The sequence below is a fragment of the Chanos chanos genome, chromosome 5 (genome assembly GCF_902362185.1).
Source record: "Chanos chanos chromosome 5, fChaCha1.1, whole genome shotgun sequence".
In the NCBI taxonomy this organism is placed as follows: Eukaryota; Metazoa; Chordata; class Actinopteri; order Gonorynchiformes; family Chanidae; genus Chanos; species Chanos chanos.
This window is the reverse complement of record NC_044499.1, coordinates 42,961,728-42,984,682: the sequence shown is the minus strand read 5'-3', so window position 1 is coordinate 42,984,682 and position 22,955 is coordinate 42,961,728. Positions and strand designations below refer to the sequence as shown.

The 22,955-nt window shown below is 38.0% G+C and overlaps 1 protein-coding gene across 1 annotated transcript; it reads right to left on the bottom strand.

Moving 5' to 3' along the window:
• Positions 1-1,496: 1,496 nt before the first annotated feature.
• Positions 1,497-21,078, bottom strand: LOC115812567 (integrin alpha-M-like). The gene is made up of 30 exons (XM_030775051.1): positions 20,766-21,078; positions 13,927-14,032; positions 13,372-13,477; positions 13,131-13,205; positions 12,084-12,195; positions 11,802-11,932; positions 11,505-11,647; positions 11,015-11,165; positions 10,721-10,871; positions 10,333-10,415; positions 9,602-9,725; positions 9,256-9,389; positions 8,892-9,029; positions 8,288-8,488; positions 7,791-7,924; positions 7,203-7,345; positions 6,867-7,015; positions 6,536-6,667; positions 6,008-6,081; positions 5,402-5,543; positions 5,109-5,207; positions 4,695-4,774; positions 3,508-3,591; positions 3,306-3,384; positions 2,938-3,036; positions 2,716-2,796; positions 2,481-2,591; positions 2,051-2,164; positions 1,730-1,840; positions 1,497-1,586 (listed from the first exon to the last, which is right to left on the bottom strand). Exons 1-30 carry the CDS (start codon positions 21,076-21,078, stop codon positions 1,497-1,499), a joined length of 3,690 nt encoding a protein of 1,229 aa, XP_030630911.1.
• Positions 21,079-22,955: the final 1,877 nt, after the last annotated feature.

Genomic DNA, 22,955 nt, shown 5'->3' with positions numbered 1-22,955 from the left:
TTATTTGTGCGTTGGATTATAGAATGATACAAGTAAATGCAGGAAAACCAGCTGTAAGGTAGCACGTGTAAATATGATGGAAAACAATATTACTAACAATAATATAAAAGTGTTCCATGCATATTAACACTGTCAGTGATGCCAGTAGAATACATAAATCAAGTTTCAGTTACTGTTTCATAATATGTGACTGTGATATTATAGTGAAACTGTATTATTTATTCTCTAACTTACATTTACAAGTTTTTAAACTGTTATTTTTTTAAACTGATTTGAAAGATCTAAATTCAGCACTGGTCTGTACATTCACCCAATGTAATTATGTTTTATTATTCTTTAATATCTCTTTGTTTCTTTTACAATATTTGTCTCTGTTTCTTTAGCTCACATAGTATTAATTCACCTGAAAATGAAGTGAAGACAAATCTTTATAAACGTATCTTGCAAGCAAAACAAAACAAAAATAAAAAAAATGCAAATATGGTTGCCTTTCAGTTGTTTATTCAAATTACCTAAATTATTTGATTGTGAATATTATTGAAAGCTGAAATGACATGATCTGTTTTTCTATGTATTTAAGTCTTTTCTTGTCATGTAAAATCAACAGTTCGCACATAAATCTTTTTGGGACATAACATAAATCAGTATTATTTTGATCCATAACAACTGTAAATAACATGAATCAACATTCATGGCAGATTTGACAGCTTAGCAAAAATTCATTTCACTTCTGACAAAATGGAATTTAATTGGGTATAGTAATATGATAATATTCAGCTCTAAACATTTCAAGAACTGCTATGTGGCATTACTTGCTCTTGTTAACTGTTTTCTGATGACAGTCAGGGAGTCAAATGACAGAGATGCTGTTTCATCCACTACAATGGGTTCCAGCACCAAGAACTAGCAACTAAGGTATTCATAGGTATTTAGATCATATAGCTAGTGGGAAAATACTGCAAAATCAATAGAATTATGGCAACTGGAACCTGTCTCTTTACTGAGTCTGGAGATGTTGTCTGGAATTACTGTGGAGTTTAAAAGTATCATATGCACCAAGTTATGACACAATGAAAACGCTAATTATGTTAAGAACCAAATGGTATTTATTATTTGTCTTAGAGCAAGGAGTAAAGTACATATACTACTAGCAGGTTTGGGTGTCTACGCACATGTTAAAACAGCCTTTAAATGCACACAGAGAATTTTACAACTCAGCGTACACTGTAAATACGAGCATACCATTTATAGCCTAGTATTAACCAGCACACAGAGCACAGACATTACAAAGGGCTCATTCAGGGCTAAAGAAATGTCTTTTTATTGAGGCATAATGAGAGATTTTTTTAATAAACATATTAAACTACTTCAAAAAACTATATGACAGAAAAGCTATTTAAAAAGCTATCGTTCATTGTTGTGGTCAAAGAAGTCTTGTCTTGTTAAAATTTGAGAGCTGTATTTACAGATATGTTGCTGTGCAATTTTTTAGAATGTCACTCTGTAGGGGCAGAAGCCTCTCCCCCTGTGTCAGCTCCACCCTCTGCTTCCATCATCTCTTTGTACTGACTTTTGAAAAATCCAGCCTGAGAGAAAGAGAGCAAAGATGAAACAAACTGACTTTCTTACTAACTAAGTAACTAAGAAATATTTAGAGATCATTTAAAACACAAATTAATTCAACAAAATGTCAAGAATGACTAACAATGTAAGAAGCTACTGTTTTTACCTTATACAGACCAGCAGCCACAAGCAGCAATAAGAGGAGCCCCCCCACTGCTCCTCCAATTATCTCCTTAGTGAAGGTGGCCTCCTCATACACTTCCACCTGAGTTTCAATCTACAAAAATGCAGGCACACACACACACACACACACACACACACACACACATACACACACACACAGACACGCACACGCACATGCACACGCACACAGACACACACAAACACACACACACGCACACAGACACACACACCAGTCTATATGTATTCTTGACAGAAAAGGATTCAGTTTATGTTATGAAAACCATGAGTTCCTTGTGTCTGTTACCTTGGAGACTGGTGGCTTGTTAAGTGATGATGAGGAAAAGAAAATGTATTTGTTTAGGTCATACTCCAGAGTTGCTGAGCTGACCAAATCAAAAGTAACTGTTCTGAGTCCAATCTGACAGGAAGAGAGAGAGAGAGAGAGAGAGAGAGAGAGAGAGAGAGAGAGAGAGAGAGAAAAGTGCATTTAATTCATCATGAGACAATTAATGATGATACTTTTAGACAGGTTGAAGACACAGTTTCAGTACTTTACAGGCTGGTGACATGTTCTCACTCTGGTTAGGAAGAAGATAATTACAGCAGGCTAACTGTAGCCAAATACCTTTTACTCTTGCGCTGTTCACTTGCACAATGAAGGCCTTGTTTATTCTGCGGTATACAAAAAGTAAAAACAATTTCTGATGTTGATGTTTTTAAATTTTTCTAGTTACCTGCTCGATCCATCCAGAGCTTATGTTCCCAGAGATATTGTAAACAGCATTGGAATTCCTGACCAGATGCAGATTACACTTGAACACCCTACACAAAGCCACAGAACAGTTCTACAAAAGGGCAAAAGAGAGAATATTATAGTAGTGAACTGATCACTTAATCCAAATATAAGTGATCATATTTCAAAACACAAAACAGACACAAAACGTGAGTTTTTTAAGCAAAGAAACTTACAACAGCAGGTATTTTTCTTAGCGTTTCCACAAAATCGTTGTTTGTTGGTTTTTCCGTACTTGTTTGACTGCAACCTTTAATCTGTACACATCATGAAACATGCAACAATCACATTTTTTGAAGTAGTGCAATCACAAACACCTTTCTTTTTTTTAAAAAAAAAAAAATCTTTTTGGACTCTTTATGGATTTGCTGCCCTCTTCCTTTGACTGTCTATTATACCTCCATTTTTGACATATCCGTCCAGATGTTCTTTTCTCCAAGTTTTTCTGGTACTCGAATAATAACACTAAAGTTGACCTCTCTCAGGTAATTCTCCACCTAAGATAAGGGGAGAAGACAGAGGAAGTACTTTACATTGCTAATGGCAGAGGGCTTTATAAACACATTGTGCTAATTATTTTGTAGTTAATCTGTATGAGCATAAACAACATATGTTTCACCAATGTAAAAATCATCTGTGAAGAAAAGGCTGACCTGGTTTTATATGCATTATACCAAAATTTAATCCAAATCACCCAATGCATATGACTCAAATCAAGAATATTAATTAATTTTGAGGTCCATGTGAGGTTCATCAAAGACAGTACCTCAAAGCCCTGCAGCACTGGTTTCTCTAGATTGCTCTTCCCAGATGTGAAGTTGATGTAGCCTGTGGAATCCTCTGATCTTTCGAGTTAAAACAGGGCATGTTATTTCCTTAAGCATTTTGTGGTTTAAAACTACAAAGTTTTCTTCCTTTTTGCCAAAGATAAAATTCATTTGTAATTTGGAAAAACTGGATGCACTGACCTTCTTACCACAACATTGATGCCATATTTAACTCCAATCTCTTTTGTTTTGGACCAGTCATTACCGGTGTGCTTCTCATTATTGCTGTGAACAACAATACATTTTTAACCATGTTAATCATATAGCACAGCTTATTATGACAGTCATACTGCAATCTATCCATCCTTTAATTGCAGCCTGTTAATATTTCTCTAGTTTGTAGCTGGAAGATGATACAATTGGTTGGTGGTAGTGTTGTGGATACTTGGTGAACAGGCTTCAGGTCTGCCTGAATCCTGTCCCCAGCCCTAGATTAGGGGACAGGAACCTGTAGATGAGAGGTATTTCAGAGGAAGAGGGATTCTGAAAGCGAATGGAACAGGCTGGGGGTAGGTGTGCTTAAATATAGTGGTTTGATCAGTGATGGGAAACTGAGAAGTCGTCTTCCGATTAGCTCTCCTGAACTTTTGTTCAGAACGTCATGTATTTCTTGAATAACATTTCCTGTGAATGGCAGAAGCATATTGCTATTTAAGTGCATTTACATGATGTTATGTGATGGCAGTCGTAGTACTATATAATGGTAGTGTAATATTTAAATACTATATTTAAATGTAAGACATTTTAACAGAATCTGCAATCCATTGTATATGTTTTATAACACACAATGGTTACATGTATCATAACAAGTTGTAACAAAAGGTCACCTGTTATGTTTCAATTGCCATAATGCCATGGTGTTATCTTCATAATTTGCCATTGTGTTGTCCTCATAAAAAACAATATTTGTCATTATCCTCTAGTAATTTGGCACTAATGAACACATATTGCCACTGATTATGGCTGTCTATAATTCATTATATTTATGTGCTTGTTTGACATCATAAATGAACTATGCGGACTGTGATTGAAGTGATTTCATTTCAATAGTAGTAAATAAATTTCTGTACTACTATAAGCTGATAATTAGCTGACAGCCATAATACTGTACTTTTCCTCCTCTGTGCTTCTATGAATACTATGTGTGCATACTGTATTTACAGAAATGTTAAGATTAGTTGCGTAGTTCAGTGATATTAAATCACAATACATCATAATCATTCTGATACATTTCACTTTTAAAGCCTAAAAATTACATAATAGACAAGTGCCGATAAATAATAATGTATGCAACATGAAGGTCCTGAAGGCTAAATTCCTGTTCATACCTGGCAGCATCTGCTTTGAAGACCACATTTCGATTAAAGTCACCGTTCATATCGATACCATATGTAATTTCAAAGACAGCCTTTAACAGAAAAGAGGGCAGGGAAAGAAATAAACATGCAAATGAAAGTACAATCCAGCTACAAAAGCAGCAAGAACAAGAACAACAACAACAACAACAAGAACAACAACAACAACAAAAAGCCATGTAAAAACACACAGTGCAGTACACATGAAAAAAGGTGTGTGCAGTTTGCAGACTTAAAATAGCAGCATAAAGAGCAAACTAACAATAACAACCTTTGGATATTATTTAATATTATTTGTGATCGCTTCCAACAAGCATGACGATGTAGAATATGAATGTATTTATGGAAGGGAACATGTGAAGAAGATTGTGAATGTGTAGAGCAGACCTTTGCATTGGCTCGGAAGATGGGCTTGCTAATGTAACATGTGGTCTTCCCTGGCTTCATTACATCTTCACTATCAACAGAACTGCACTCCACTCGGCTCTGCTTAAACAGAGAGGCTCTCAGTGCCACAAGCACACAAACTCACTCTCTCTCTCTCTCTCTCTCTCTCTCTCTCACACACACACACACCCACCCACACACACACACACACACACACACACAGACACACACACAGAGAGTTGAACTTGACTAACATTAAACTCCTTTAAAGTCCTCTGTGCTCATCCTCTTACCTGGTGAGTAGTGAACTTCCTGTAAGAGAAGCCTGGGGGGTATGTGAGGATGACATGACTGTTGTAAGAGTTTTCCCCCAAATTCTCTACAGAGACTGTCAAATTCAGCTCTTGTGCTATGCCCACTTCAATGTTTGAGGACCTGTTAGGGACAGTCAAAAGAGTGGCACAAGTTAAACCATTTCCAAGGGCTGAAAAATACACCAGTTGGCATTACTGCTGCTGTCATCATTCTGGACAAGAAATGCAATATCATGTAACTCTTTGTTAAAAGTTGTTACAAACCATCTTAAAGGGATATGCCATAACTGTGGCAATAGAACTGGTCCCTATCTACTCTGCTCCAGTTTACCAAATATGGCTATAGGCTGCATCTCAACCATCAATTGTTTGTGCTAAGTACCATGTCTTCTGAGACATGTTGAAACTCTTTGTTGATTCCTTGCCTGAAATGTGTTCTTTTCACCTCAAACAGGGTACAGAGTCACAGTATGTTCCATGTGCAATTCAGTTTGAATATTCATCTTTCAGTAAAATGAACTTTGTAAGATTATTAAGTGAATTGTAAAAACAACAGGAATTTTCACATTTTCTTATTTTCCCTACCCAGAGAAATTGAAGTCCATTTTGAGGTTGTCGATGCAGGTCTTATCAGGTCCACAGTTTATCTCAAAATTTAACTGTGGAATGAGATGAAATACATAACCATCACATGGAAAACTATGAGTGTTTTGCTATATTAACTTTAAAAGGGTAAACAGTGAGCAACAGTGTTCGACTCCTTCAATGCTTCTATCCAAGGTATAAATATGAACTCAGTTTTTGTTTCAAATCGACAGGTAAATTTGTCATGAAATACCATACCGTTATTGCACCTTTATAATAAAAATGAAATATATCTAGACCATAAAACCAATTCAGGATACTTGATCTTAGCCTTAATCCCTCATCAACTGGAGTCATCACACTGAGTTTGAGAAATCTGGTGTAGTCACTCTAAAGGTGGAATGGAAACATTTTCTATATCAGCTGAGACCCATAGAAAGCCAGCAGCGTGGTTCCAACATTAAGTCAATGTGAGAGAAGACATGTACGATTTGGACAACGACATGTAAGATATAGGCACAGTCTTACATCTTCAGATATGCTCATTTTTGTGTCAGGGAGAAGGACAGGTCGCAGGCCCTGCATGGCAGCGCTCTGTTGGCCCTCAAAGCTGAATGTTATTTCATTAGACAATGGATTTACAACATCCTCTGGGCAAGGCTGTGAGGGGGAGCAAAGACACATACACACACAAATACACACAGTTCAGAACATCCAGCTGTAAGGTCATGTGACCCATCTGTCATATGATCTGACTCTTAATAACAATAACTCTTGGAATGTGTTCATGAGTTTCATTTTTAATTTTAAAAATTGTCTTTAAATGAGCAAAAAGCTACAAAAGGAACAGTGGACTTACCTCTACAAAAAAACTAAGTGTCTGGCAACGATTCGATTCACCCACCACCATCATGTCATTTTTAACACGGTTTTTAGGAGAAAAATAAGCACGGAAGTTTTGTCGTTTGGCATCTAGTTTCAAGGTGTAGTTCATCCTTCCAGATAAATCTGAAAAAAAAAGTTGTCTCTCCTAAAAATGACTGGTGTCGCAAAAATAGTGTAACATTTATTTAAAATATAGAAACATTTGGGTAAACATCAATTATTTATTTAATGAGTGTGGTTTTGAAGTCACTTCTTTGGCATTAATATTATGATACCTCTCACAGAGAACAGATTGTTTTAGGACAAAAACCTTTCGATCTAACGTTGTTTCCTCTAATGGTGAAGCAAACTTGCAGAGTAATCTCCTGTTCCTTAGTGCAGTCTGTGTCTTTAGTGGACACTAAAGGTGGATCGTAGGACATTTTTGTTGTCAGGGACACAACAGGTCTGCTCCTGCATAATACACACATAACACAGAGACATCAGACTAATGCCCTTTGTGCATGTACATCACTCTGTGCTTCAGTCAGTACATCAGTCTGTGCTTCAGTCTGTACATCAGTCTGTGCTTCAGTCTGTACATCACTCTGTGCTTCAGTCAGTACATCACTCTGTGGTTCAGTCAGTACATCAGTCTGTACTTCAGTCTGTGCTTCAGTCAGTACATCAGTCTGTGCTTCAGTCAGTACATCACTCTGTGGTTCAGTCTGTACATCAGTCTGTGCTTTAGTCTGTACATTAGTCTGTACATCAGTCCGTGTGTCCATCTGTGCTTGTTCACTCAAGACTGAGTGTCCTCTGAATGGCATTTCACGTTCTCCTCATTGCTCTTTGCTTGGTCAAAAGGGCAGGTTTTATTGTGAGTGAATGTGGTTCAGTGTTTGTAGATAAAGCAAACCTGAGAAGAAGAACTGTTCCTTTGGCTCCAACAGCAATGTCTGGCAAACCATCGTTGCTCTGGTCCCGAGAAGACTGACTCAAAGAAAGCCCGAAGAACTGCAAACCTCGCTTCTCAGATGAGCCCAATATTCTCTGTTAAAAGACCAGCACAGAAAAGAGTGAGAGGGAGAGGTTTTTTTTTTTTTTAACTTGTTTTTAAAAACGAACCAGTCAAACAGACAAAATGCCAATCCGACCTACCAACAAACATAAATTGGAAATAGGATTCCTAAGCAATCAAAACAAAATGAAAAGGAGAGAAAAGGAAAGGGGAGACAGGAGAAAAGAGAGATTTGAAAGGAGAACATGAGGTTGATAGAGTAGAGGAGGGCTTACAATATATTGTATGTCACAATGCTTAAATACATGAAAACATGTTGAATAAAACCATGAAAAAAACTCTTATTCTCTCTGTGTGTCTCTCTGTCTCTCTCACACACTCACACACACACACACCTGTGAATAGGTAGGGTTTATTCCACCTCTTTGTCCGTTGAATATGTAGACGCTGCCAAGTCCATTATTTTCTAAAGGTGCCCCCACTGCCACATCACTTTGCCCGTCACCATTCAGGTCTGCTAGGCTAGCCAGTGAAGAACCAAACCTCCCTCTTTCTCCAGAAATGCCCATTAGAACCACTTTAAACTTTGCTGAGAACTGTAAGGGGAAGTTATGAGATTAGAAGCTAAAGAAGATGTTAAGGAAAAGTATTTGCTATTTTGCAAGTAAATTTTCTAACTGTCAGTGAGTAACACACAAAATGTGGATGTACTTAAGTCCCAAAAGCAACACTTTTTGGGCTTACAAAAAAGACAAAAGCATCACTATTTAACCGTCACTGCCAAACCTATGCTAATAAATCATTTATGAATTAATAAAATCAATCATTTTTCAGACAGACTTACCGTACTAATAGCCATTAACATTCTGATGTCATGTCAACTGATGTCATTTTTAAGCATATTATATAACAAAGAGAGAACAGAGTGCTTTTGAGTTTATTTAACAGATATGATTTTCACTGGCTTTTACTAATTACCTGGCCTGAATAGGTGTATACAAAGGTGTATACAAAGACTTTGCCCTCCTGGTCATTCCCTTTGTACATTGGAGCGGAAATCAGTATCGAGTCTGTGTCTGAGTCAGAGTTGAGGTCCACAACGCAAACTTCAGCTCCGTAATAGGAACCAATCTGGGGCTAAGGAGAGAGAGAGAGAGAGAGAGTGGTAAATATCTTTCAGAAGCACAATAACAAATTCTAGTATTCATGACTTGTAGTGTTGACTTTATAATTTACTATGTTATGAATTAACAATTTCCCTTTCACACTCATAGAGTTAACTCCACAATCTCAGTTTATGGAGCTATAAAAATACCTAATGACCAGCCCTAACTGCTTAGTATGACTGTATTGAAAATACAACCTCTTGAGGATTCAGCTCTTGCTGCTGTCTGCCATCAAGGCTGGAAATTAGCACTCGTCCCTTATGGTTGTATCTTGGAGCCCCCAGAATCAGAAAATTCCTACCATGAGTTTTTGCCACAGCCATGGAATAACCTTGGTACCAAAAAAGCGTTAGAAAATTATAGGGTGTTCATGGTGTTGTGAGTTTTATTATTTTGGAATTTATCAGTATGAAACATTCTATTTATATTAAAAATACATATAACTTGGAGAATTCACTACGAAAAAATCAATCTACTCTTTTCCAGTAGGAACTGCATAAAGACTATTTCTCTGTTACATTCAGTGTTTAAGGAAAACCTTACCCAAATAACTATCAGGCTCCATGTTAGAGCCCTTCTGAAATAATTTGGCTTCTCCTGTAGATGTGTATTCCTGGTATCCCCCTTTCCATCCGAAAGCACCTACTGTGCCCAGTACAATGTTTCCCTGGATACAGGAAGAATAACAACGATATATTTTGTTGACATATAAATGAGATCACAAACAGGTTTTCTAAAGGGATATGAATTTTTCAATGGAATAACATCTAGGATCAGAGAGTGTGGATATCGACTTTGGTATTCTTAAATGCTTCATTCTGCTTAAACAGGCTTTGGTCTCAAATATTTGTTCCAATGCATCCATACAAACATTAAATACCAGATTACAAAATTCACAAATTTATGTTTGAAATAAATATTTTGATTAATGTATCGCAAATATTAGTTGACATGCAAGCAATACATTTAGGAATAAATCAAGTTTTTAAAACATTATAATGCATTTTATAGTTTTAGAAACATAATTTATATATATATATATATATATATATATATATATATATATGCGCATATGTATTGCCATGGCCACTTACAAAGATTTGACACACATAAAACCCATAGCTGTGGATTGATATCTGCTGTATATTTTGGGAAGACCATTACAATTTACATATCCTCTCACAAAATGTTTGCTCTAAGAGTCCCTGTTTGAAGGTATATATAGCTTTTCAGAGAGGGTGCCGAAAGGCTGCTAAGTTATGAGACTGAGTTACCCCTTGAGATGTAGAAATGAACGCAGAACTGAATCCATCCTGCGCTAATTCCATATTAGTGGCATCACCTGAAGTCTGGGTCCCTGCGGTGAAAAACACAATCACACAGACACACACACACACACACACACACACACACACACACACACACACACACGCACAAAACAAGTACAGTTGTAAGACAGTAAGACATTGAATCTACATTGTCTGTGACTGCTTCTCCCTAATATAAGACACCACGAAGATAGTATGGCACAGTGATAATCATGTAACCAATTGGAAACTGACAATTAAAGTTACAATGACAACAGCAGTGACCAGGTTATGTTGATGGCACAGCAGAAACTGAAAGATTACAAAATAGAAATGAGAAATGTGCTGTACATACCTTCGATGGCAATGATGTTTTCTTGGAGAGTTTTGCGAATTTGCTCCAATGCCCCAAAGTTGTTCACTTGAAACACGTAGTCACTGGGTGGTGCAGATGCAATAGTTTCCAGCTCCTTTTTTGCGCTAACTACATTAAAAGCATTACCAACCTAGAGAGATTACATATTTTAGTATATTGTTCAGTTCATTTCATTATAAACACTCTATGACAGTTCACAAACACTTTTGGGGATTTTTTGCTGATTCTCTTCGCACATTATGTGAGCTGTGTGTATATAAAGTAATATCCTACCCCAATAGCATATCGTCTTATATGTTCCCTCTCTGCATTTTTAGCAGCTGCTGCAAGACCACCACTATCATGGGATCTTCCGTCTGTGATGACAAGCAAGACTCTGTTGGCATTTGGTCGTGCCCCATTTTTAGTATTAAACACATCATACCTGATTAAAAAATAAGATTTTGTTAAAGTTGCAAGACACAAACAATAAACAGCAGGAAGTGTTCTGTCTCTTACGAAGTGAAAACTGTTAGAAAAGCACTGGTACTCCATTCGTTAGCAGTATAAAGCCTAAAGTGCTATTTGAGATTCACAATAATATGGATTCCTTTGAAAATAAAATTAAATTCATTCTATGCAGAATGCTATTCTTTCTTAGAAAGCCAAAAGACTGTTTTAAATGTGTTGCTGGGTTAAATATTGGATCTGTTACTGTCAGTATTGAAGGAATGTTGTGCACTTATGTAAATCACACATACAGAAAACAGATTTTTATCCTTACACGACTTTATTAATAGCTGCTGCAGTGTATGTCCCTCCTCTTTGCTGACTTATAGAATCCACCTGCGATTCCCACCGATTTCTTTGGAAATCTCTAAAGTGTATGTGAATATTACAGGACAGTGAATATTGCGCAACTGCAAACTGAAAAGGAAGAGGAGAATAAGTTTAAATCTTTGTGTGTATGTTGTAGATGAAAGGAATAAACCATAATGCTGTAACTAAAATACCTAGCATTTATTTCATTAAATTTAGACAACATTTAAATAAAACGCATTTACTTTCTAAAATTGCACACCTGAGTATTTCGACTGAGTAAGTCTCTTATCAGAGTTTTCACAAAGTTCTTCATGATTTCGAAATCTCTGTCAACAACACTTCCTGAGCCATCCAAAAGAAAAGCAATATCTGTCTGCCGTATTGGACAGTCTGTTTGGGATCAGAGAGGAAAATGGAAACACTTGTGTGCATAAATGAAAGGAGGAGAGAGAAACATATGGATTATGTCAATCAGAAAGAAAGAAATTATTCAGAAAAGTAAGCAGCTTTGTAGCTATTGCCCTGTCTGTTGGATGAGCACCTCTCAGGGCCTTTGGGACAGGTCCATTCGCTTTGTTTGCATTGATCCTGAAGCACATCCCACCGTAGGTAGTGATATATTCACAACTTTTGGGAATGGTTGGACCACAAACCTGAGAAAGAACAGAGGACAAAATAAGACAGCATCTGGGAACATTAAACTCGATTCCTGTTGATCTCTTGAGTGAATTTGGAATGAGACACAGCAAATTTGTAAGATTTGTCTCCCAGTATGACATTTCAATGCATTGCACAAAGCTACTCTAGATTCTTCAACATCTACAGTGTTACAGCTGCTTCTGAGAAAGTATTGTTTTCCAAGGCATTTACTCAAGTGAGAAGTTTAATTAGTTGTTTGCTGTAGAAGTGTTTTTTAAATCCACGTTAATGTGCATTCATCATATAGATTCTCTTGATCTACAGAGGATGTTTGGGCTGAGGATATAAATCCCATTCAAACAGATAAAGCTCTGATCTTGTTCATGGTAAAGTAGTAGCCCAGGGAGTTTAGAAAATGTTTTTTTAGATCTTTTCTGCATAGACCTTGCCTTTTCCACTCAAGACTGAATTGTGAGGGTGCTTAGAACAACATGGCCACCAGGTGGCCTCTGTGACAATTATTTATTTTACATGAAACAGTGAATAGTGAGATAACACACTCATGCTAATGCTAGTCATTAGTCTACTTTTTTAAAAATAATTTTTATATAAACACCAACTCATTTTCCAAGTCATATGCATTCATGTATATTATTTCATTTTGGCTTTAAACACTCACAGCACTTTAACACAATACCATGATATATGGCGAATTTCACTGCCAGTGTTGTATTAAATTTTTAATCAGAGAAGTTTTCATTATCTAGTATGTGGTGGTAGACCTTGATCATGTGGGTGCAGTTAAGCGGGGTGTAAAAAATGTAAACACTTAAATTTGCGTCACTGGAATATGTATATTAGTAATCTAGACATTTAAAGCTGTAGGAAACTGGAATGTATATATCTGATTAATTACAAAAATCATCACAATGATCCAACTGTAACTTACCAGCGTTGCTGAAAATGTCTCATCAGTAGTCATGGAAAGCCCCAGGGACATGTTAATTGCTTCTCCGGGTGCTGTGTTAACATAATAGGTTACTACTTCGCTGTGTTTGCATTGAAATTACCCAACAGTGGCAAAATAATATTTTACATATTAAAACATCAAATCCTGGACATTCAAGAATGTGATTATGGAGATGAAAAACTTGAAAAGGTGATAACTACAAAGGATTCAGTAAATACATACCTCGTACATCCAGTTCAGAGCATCTTTCTGTTCCAAGGTCACAGTTGTAAATCTGTCCCCTTTTATCATTACTTAGTTGGATCAAGGGATCACTTATGAGCAGACTAAGGAGACAAAGGAAAAAGGTAGGATCTACACACTTAATCTTTGTTGTAATGCTTCTGCAAAGCACCTTCCACTAGAAGCAATAGTTTCATGAATTACTAAAATTAGTAACACTTTCGTGCTGGAGAGAACCATGTTATGCTCTTTAAAATGATTTTGTCAGGTCTTGTCTTGTGCATACTTGTATATATAGGTGTGAAATAGCTGGCAAAGTCTGTAAAACATTTGCCTAACACATCTGATTGTACTTGCCACTACTCTTTTCCTAAAATGTGACAGTTTGTTATATTATGTCTGGTCTGGTCTATTCTGTTCTGCCGTAAAGAGACCCAAGTGCACTCATAAGCAACAATGAGCTTATTGGTGATGAACATACCTTACACCGATATTACTACCAAACAAATGCGCTATTTTTCACTGTCTCTACAAATCACGTTGTCCTTCTTACCTTCCTGGGCCTTGTTGTACCACTCTGTACCCAAACCCCATGTCTGGACGAGTGAATGACTTCCAGGTCACAGGGTCAACGTTGAAAGCAAATACTGCTTGTGAAGCTAGATGGCATGAAAATGACCAATGAATTTAAATATGTAGAATGCAGCCATTATTCTTCACCATCTCATACCGATAACATAGTTACAGAAGAACTTACAGAAGTGAATCTTTGGAAGTTGTACATTAAGGAGTAAAGTGATCAGTTTTCTGCAGCTCATGCAAGAGACATGCATGAGTATTAACATCACATGTTTTCCAGAAAATTAAAGGCACTTTCTGTATGACGTCCAAGCTGTTCAGAAATCATTTTGATTTTATGATATATATTCAGTAAAATTTGAATAGTATCCTTTAAAGGAAAGTGGGATGATTGGAGTTTGTAAGTACATTGAGCCTACTTCTCCTTCTTTGGAGCTATGAAAGATGTCATATATTTGCTGTCTATCATAGTCTGGCATGACTTTGGTTGCCCAGTTGTTTTGTGAGGTCATTTTAGTGTTGATCATCCTATGGAGCTCTTGATCCCTTGCCCTCATAAATCTACCTTTCAGCAACAACAAAAAAAAGATTACATATTAAAGGTAGACAAATAACACTACAATGTTTATAATGATTTAGATACTTAAACTCAAACTCCAGAATTCAGAAAAATGAAATCAATATTATAAATGGAGCTGCACAGGTGAGCCAGGTGAAAGCAAAATTACCAATGTCAGCCACTCCTGCTAGCTATAAAATATGTCTGATGATAACTACTTTTAATATTCAAGTTTCCAAAGCAGGATGAGGTGTTCAGTCAAATTTGAAAGAAAATAAGTATTGATTTCTCCAATTGCAAGCTCATCACTCACACAAAACAGCAAATTATTTTATGTGGCAAGAGGAAAACTGCCATGACAGTGTGTACTAGAAAGTATTCAGTCACAGTGAAGGATAAGTGTAACCTCAAAAGGACAGCTACTAAACAACAACAAAACAAAGCTACAGAGTGTTTCCTCAGATAATCTTCTTTAAATGAGCCAGACTCAGTCCTCTCAGGCTGAACCAAAACGGTGATTTGAAAGAAAAGGAACTCAGCTCTCTTTGCATTCACACTGACCTCACTTCAAAGAGGAATCAGTGCTTTTTCTGGTCTCCCTCTGCCCTTTTTAGGTGTTTCAGTTCACTTTTCATTCATTAGAATCTTAATCTATATAACAACACTGTTGACTGACCTTCATGTAGAAGACATTAACTCCTTACAATTCACAAATTGCAGAAAGGCCTGGTTCTTAACATTATCCATCATCTTTTGAAGAGACAAAGAAAATGGAAAAGTAACAGAGAAATAAAGAAGGCAGTAGGATATACCATAAAAAGACCACCTATCCTTGTTATGAACTGACTGTCAACCAGATGTCAATAAGTGGGGCATTTGCATTTGTCATCTGCCACAAGAAATGATCTCTCATTTGGTTTTGCATTTTTTCTTTGCAAGAGAACTAAGAGAGCTTTGTCTTCATAATATGAAAATCATGTGTCCCACTGAGTGAACTGTGCCCAGACCACCTCTTGAGATGGTCTTCATTTTGTTCATTACAGGAGAGTCTGGGCTTGTTTTCTGCATCCCAACATGCCCCAAAATTTTGGCATGCAACTCAAACTTCACTTAATTTGGCCAAAATAGATCAAGTGTAAAAAAAAAAAACACACCTCAAAAGCAACTACAGAAATTAATGTGACCAGTGCAACTTCTGCTTCCTTCTTCTCTCTAAGAACTGTAGGCATGTCTTTTTTTAAAGATTGACCCACCATCCTACAAGTTATTGACTGTAACATTTGTACTTGCATTTATAGCAGGACTGTTCCAAAGTCTAAATGTGATTTAACTCCATATTATTTACTTGACACCCTAGCAGTGTTTGGTGTTTGCATGACTTCACAAGTATCGGAGTTCCTCACCAAAAGAGAGAAACAAATCAGTCAAAAATCTGCTCAGAAGTGCAAAGGTATATGACTTGGATGATTGACTGTCCTATGAACTATCTGGTTGCCGTAACTTATTATGAGTTACTTATAAATTAATTGACTGGACTAATTGGACTGTCTTGTTTAGCAATTATTCACTTGCATCAATTCAACTCTCTAATCTCTTTCAGATTAAAACATTTTATCTGAATAATCTGCCAGTTTATAAGAATCTCCAGGGCAATGTGGTGTATGTAAAGGCCCAAACCATACTGCTTGACCAAAAAAAAAGTTGTTTGTATTTAGAGCCTCTAGAGGCAGTGTTATGATCTGGGGTTGCTTCAGTTGGTCAGGTCTAGGCTCAGCAACGTTACCTGAATGTACTGATTGACCAGGTTATCCCATCAATGGATTTTTTCTTCCCTGATGGCATGGGCATGCTCTAGGACAACAATGCCAAGATTCATCGGGCTCAAATTGTGAGAGTGGTTCAGGGAGCATGAGGAATCATTTTCGCACTTAAAACCGCCACCACAGAGTCCTGACCTTAACCCCACTGAAAGTCTTTTGGACGAGCTGAACTTAACGGAGTGGTTCAACTCTCCCGTCGTCAACAAGATCTCGGCCAAAAATTAACGCAACTCTGAACGGAAATAAAAGTTGTGACGTCGCATAAGGTTGTCAAAACAATGCCATGGCAAATGCATGCCATAATCAAAACTAAAGGTAGTCCAAAGAAATATTAGATTGTGTGACTTTTTTTTTGGCCAGGCAGTGTATTTCCCATGGATTCTCCTACAACTGTGCAGGTACTTCAACGCTAGCAGTGGCTGAAGCATTATGATGTGGAGCGTATCCTGTCTGGCTGACTGTGCCAGAACACAGCCCATTACATAAGACAGCTCCACTGTAGTAATGCTTAGGACTCATGTGCATGTGATATGATATACAGTATGGATATAAAAATAGTTTTGAGGTCGGAGACTAGTAATTCTAAGTTTGAGGAAGCCAATAGTGAAAAATGTTCCATTTCTGCCTTAAAAGGACATCTTACTATCATTGTGCAAGGGGGAGGGATTGAACATGTCATTGGTTTCCTACCCTCTCTGTGTCAATTCCTCTTTTATTAATTAAAACTGAGTTAAAAGACCTTAAATAAGTTTCATTCTTCTACCAAATGTGAATGAAAGGACAAATAGATCAAAGCATAATTAGTGTGAGGTAAAGTATTCCAATACCCTAGGGAGTCTTTACATGCCAGTTCAATATTAAGAGCATTTCACTCAATAAAGAAAATGTTTAGCGTTATCCATGTGAAGAATCCAACCAACTGAACTAAAAAGCACTTCTTAAAAAGGACATCAGTAGATCAAAGAAGTCAAATCAGTTCTTAAAAAGGAGACTAAATCTGGTTAAATGTAAATATCTTTTGTGTGCATCTTATTTCACCTTGTTCCAGTCCATGTAATGTTTTATTCGGTTTTTCCAGCACTTATCAAACAGATTTATGAGGATATTTGCAAGTTTTAATGAGACAAGACTAAAGAAGGATAACACAAAAAGCATATCAAGTAAATGTGTAGATAGCTCTTACCAGAAAGCAGACAAAACACGTTTAAAACCCAGTCCATTATGTCTCTGACATGAGTTAAAGAGGTAGAGGTAGACGGTGAATGAGGACAGAGTTTAAGCAACAGAGTATTATTGCTGACCGATAAACTCACTTGAGAGTGAGAGAGTGTGAGAGAGAGAGAGAGAGAGAGAGAGAGAGAGAGGTTGCACCACGTATAAAGAAACAAGAAGTGACAAGCAGTATGTAACACTGATGTCAGAAGTCACTATGAAGAGGAGGAATGATTTTAAAATCAGAAATGACTCAACACAGACACAATTCACATAATCAATATTTCGAGAGACACCTACTGAGACCCATATTATCTGATTATTATTAATCAAAATGCAGAGTGTTATAGTGGTCTATTTTGTATTGTATGTGTACCACCAAAAGAATGGGCTGACTCTGACTCTGTAATTCATGATTTTGCAGTGACAGTCATTGCAAATGCTGTGGCACAGTTGCTGCTATAAATAAAAACCTAAGTTAATGAAAGTATGATTCATACTTTCCATGTCCACTGGGCTTTTATGATCAGATGATTGGTCTAAAGCAGTGGTTTTCCCCCCTGAGGGGTCCACAGTGGTATTGCAAGGTGTTGGTGAGATTGTGATGGAGACATCAATGTCAAAATAAAATTCACTTAATTTTAATCTCACGGGGAATACTTGAGAGGAAAAAATGGGTTGAGGGGGTTCACCTGGCAAAAAGGGTTGTGAACCACATGGTGTAGCGGATCTGAGCAAATGATAAAATTGAACAATAATAAACAGTGCACAGCAATGTGCTCTCTCAACAACTATCTCAGAGAAAGAATATTGTCCAATATTCACATACATTCGTTAAATGAAATACAAAATCACTAATATCAACAGATGCCTTATGAAGGGTAACATTTTTCTAACATCTTGCTGCCCTCATAGTACGGGAATCATGAGAGTTGTTGGTTCCAAACCCAAATGTGACAACTCTCTGTCAATGTGCCCCTGAAAAAAGCACCTGACCCCACAGTAGAACAAAACCTGTATGTGACCTCTGAGATAGAAAGTAATAATTGTAAATCACTCTGAGAGTCCACTAAAATGAAAAGAACAAAAAGAACACCTACAAGACAAAAAGAGTGGATAGTTCTAAAAGGCCGTAGCTGATGTAATCGCACTCTTTTTGCATACGCAGAAGTTTGCACACAATAGATATGCTCAGTATCTCTTACACTTAACGAGAAAGTGGTTGTCACCTTTCAGTTTCTGTGACTGTGATAAAAAAAGCCACCACTACACAATACACAGTATGGTTATTCACCCCTCTTTGATCAAGCTCAGCCAAGTGTCACTAAACATGCACCCTGGCTGCTACAGTTGCCACAGACTCTATATAGGCTACAGCACAATCTTGTTATGTTGCTGTACAAAAATACCATCACAGATATATGAACTGTATTTAAATTGAGAGAAATTGAATTGTCTTTTATGAATGTTTTAAATAATTATCTGAACATGTTGATCCCTTGTACATCTCTAGGTGGGCATTTAGCATTTACCATGAAGTTCATTTGTCTTGGTGAGACAAACCATTAATGCTAGTGTTTTCAAAGAGTAGATGCTGAACAGATACTATTCTCTTTCCTCATGTCATCACCAGTATTGTTTTTGTCAGCACTGAATAAACATAATCTGTGTGTTTTATGAACTATCATTAATAATTCTTAAAAATAAACTCATCTCAGTTGAATTTTTCAAAGGAAGTGGTTATGACCACAAGAGAACAGGAACTGAAAAAATGTCAGGGTGATGTGGCCAGCAGACTCCAATACCTGTTTTCACCATTGCCTGAGGCCACAACTCTTTTTATCTGAATCTATCAGTGGAGAAATTGTTGTATTTTAAAACAGAGACCCTTTCCATTTCCCTTTCACATAGTCAGAAAAAAACATATGTTTAACATGGTGTAACCTGAGGTCTACCATCAGAACAGTGTCCAGTGTGGCCTGTCAAGCATGGGCCAGATAGAGCCTGTTTTGGGCGGAGTGTTGTTTCTTTCTTTGTTTGTTTGTGTGTACTTTGCAACATAAGTAGATATTTTCAAATGACAAAACTGATCGATAACATTAAAGCATTGTGACAGATTCCTTTAAAAATATATTCCCTCTTCTCACTGCTCACAACAATGGTCCTGCTGTAAGCAGAAGTCTCATGAAATTCACAGAATGGAAGAATCTGTTGACTGAAAGCATTGTCAGTCCAGACAACTCAACATATAACATTTTTTTACAGTAATTGCACCTTTTAAAGTAGTTTAAAGTGACAATACTTTACTACATTTTGCGTGAAATAATGGTACCTTTACTGTGCTATTACTCCTCATTACGGTTTGCTACTTTCCCCCCTTGATTTTATTAACCACGTTCTTTTCCCCTCATTTTAACTTCATCTCCTCTGATTGGACTGCTGGTTATATCTAGCCAATCATATCAAATCCCACACAAAATTTGTCTCTAGCAAAATCATAGGATCATACTATACAAAATCACATCACATATTGAGAAACTGCAAGTTAATTAGATACCATGAGTTGTTAATACCAGGAGTGACCACATATTTCATAACTATTCTCAGCTAGCTACTAGCTAACTTTGCAAAACATACATGGTGTCAGGCCCCGGTTCTCTCTTTCTGCCTGTACTGGCCAGTTTGTGTTACTCCCTAGTTCCTTAGTTCATCTTGTTAGTTTAATCATTAGTTCCACCTGTTTTGTGTTAGTTTAGTATCTTCTAGAGCAGGGGTGGGCAAATCCGGTCCTGGAGGGCCATGGTCCTGCTGTTTTTCTTGTCAGCTAACTAAATACAATCTGTGATTGGCTGAGGAGAGTGCACACCTGTTTGCAAGGTGAAAATCAACAGGTAACTAAGAGGTGAAAACAAAAACCCAACAGGTCACTGGCCCTCCAGGACCGGAGTTGCCCACCCCTGTTCTAGAGGTTTAAGCACTGATATGGGCAGCTGACTGGTGACAGAGACAGGGAGGCACTTTTGAGGCTCAAACACTTACCTTTCCTCTTATGCCAAGTTGATCTCCCAGATCCGTGCCACATTTAAACCCCTGCTAGAGGTGACAGTGGGGAAGTCATCACCTGGGATCTGGACGACTGGGGATCAGTTTCTGCTGTGGTGGTGCCCACTAAATGTCCAACCACTTGTTGCTGCTCCCTGCCACCTCAGTGCTCCAGGTCACTGTTCCCTCCATTGCAGGGGCTCCAGAACCAGACCCAGCTCCTGCTCCTGCCCTGCTGAGGGGGTCCAGTTGCAGCAGGGACTCCACCTCTGGAGCTGGTGATGACGAGGGCCTCTCTCATAGCTAGTACTCCAGATCCAGATATGGCGGAGAATTTTCTTGCAGTGGGGGCCCCACCTCTGGTTCCAGTCACCAGGGGGACACTGGTGCTGGATCCAGTCACCGCAGAGGCAATGCCCACCTCCTGTCGCTGCAGAGGCAGTGCCCACCTCTGGGTCTCCAGGCCCTGCTCTGCTCCTGGTCCTGTCGCCATAGGGTCTGTGCCCAGTTCTGGGTCTCCTGTCCCTGGTACTGGTCCTGTCGCCGCAGAGGCTGTGCCTGCCTCTGGGCCCCCTCATCCTGCTCCTGTCTTATGAACTAAGAGAGCATCTAATCTCTTCTACAAACTGTGACACATAGATATAACCAGTGGCTAAAATTATATAAATAGTCACAGTCGTCTAGCTTCATGGTAATGCACTGAGAGGCAGACACAAGATAAACCGAGGAACTTTTGATTGTTGCATCCCAGCCTTTTCCAGTAAAGCAAGTAGTCTGATCATTATTAATTTGATAGGGGATTTTGATGGAATACTTCAAATATGAAAATTTTGGTCACCATTTCAACTGTGGCAGATCAGCAAGGTAAGGCCAACATCCATTGGCATAAAAGTGCACTACAACAAAAACATATTAATACACTCAGTTATTAGGCTAAGGACATTCTACTCAGTATAACTTAAGGTGTGTCCAATGGTCCAGAGGTCTTTCAGCATGACTGATTGGAATTTTGATTTTAGAGTTTTCTTTGGTTTTAGCTTTGCTTTTAAGACATATAATACAACAGGGGACATTGTCTTTACAACCCCTCTTCATGGAAGAACACCACCATGGTTGACTGAGTAACAGATATGACTTATCAGGCCTAAAATAGCCTGTCTGGTGATAAAGATCAATAAGTTTAGGGTACCATTTCACCTTGAAATTCCCATGCCCCTTCCCTGTTGAATATTTTGTAGAGCGGCCTTCGGGGCATGACACTCAGCCACCTGAGCACCCCAGTTGGACAGAGATCCATCAGAGACAGCTTCACAGTAGGTCACAGTGGCAGTGACGGTGGGTCTCTAAACTCTGAGAATTCGTCACCTAAGGAGGGAGATTCAAACTTGGCAATGCGTGCCTGCTAGACTTCATTCCCTAAAAATATAATCTATCCACCTAATTCCCCATCTAATTAGTTATTCCCCAAACGAATTACAAATACACAAATCTTATCGTGCAGCACCTAGCGAGATTTATCGATGATTGCTTTTGGCAGTGCGTCATGGAAGACACTTCCAACACAAAACACCTAAAACACAAACCCTGCGAAGGGTAAAAACCCCAACTTCTCCACCAGCACGGACGATCTCATCACCACCGGAATCGAGGTCAGTGTACTCGCCTCCATTGATAAAAAAAAAAAAAAAAATTGATGTCCTTGGCTTGTTATATCAAGAAATAAAAGAGCTGCGTGCTAGCCTCGAGTTCACACACCACGAGATTGCGACGCTCCAGAAACACAATTCAGAACTCCAAACTACGGTGAAAACCCCCGCGAATCAGATGAACTTTGTCTTGAAAGAGAATAAAACTACGAAAGAAACTATCCTGGATTTACAAATCAGAAGCATGCGAGACAATTCTCTGGATCCCAATTCTCTATTCTCTGGAATTCCAGAAAGTATACCGGATAACCCAGCTCTCATTGAAGATTCCATGCGGTGCGATCTAAAAATTCTACCGGTGACGGTGAACAATATAACTTTTCACCGCGTTCACTGCCTCGGCTCTCGAAGAAACAAAGGTCCCCGTGCTGTTATCGCAAAATTCGAACACTTTCAACAAAAAGAACTGTGTAACTAACTCCACCACTGTCTTGATTGCACAACCTAAACACCAACACTCACACCCTCCATCTTACTTATTCATTCACTCTCTTTCTCGCACAAACACTACCTATCACACCACCTACACACATCTATATTCTCTTTCTCTATGTTCCAGTCTGTCTCATTGTTATCGGTTTGTCTTTTCTCTATATATGTATTTCTCTGTGTCTGTCGGTCCATCTCTGTTTAGAAAATTGGAGGGATATGGGAACTGGGAGAA

Coding starts and splice junctions, on each gene's coding strand:
- LOC115812567 (XM_030775051.1), bottom strand. CDS start 21,078: ATGGCGACAGGACCAGGAGCAGAGCAGGGCCTGGAGACCCAGAGGTGG. Junction 10,416..10,720: donor AAACATCATTGCCATCGAAG/GTATGTACAGCA, acceptor TTTTCACCGCAG/GGACCCAGACTTCAGGTGAT. Junction 9,726..10,332: donor TCATTTCTACATCTCAAGGG/GTAACTCAGTCT, acceptor TCCTGTATCCAG/GGAAACATTGTACTGGGCAC.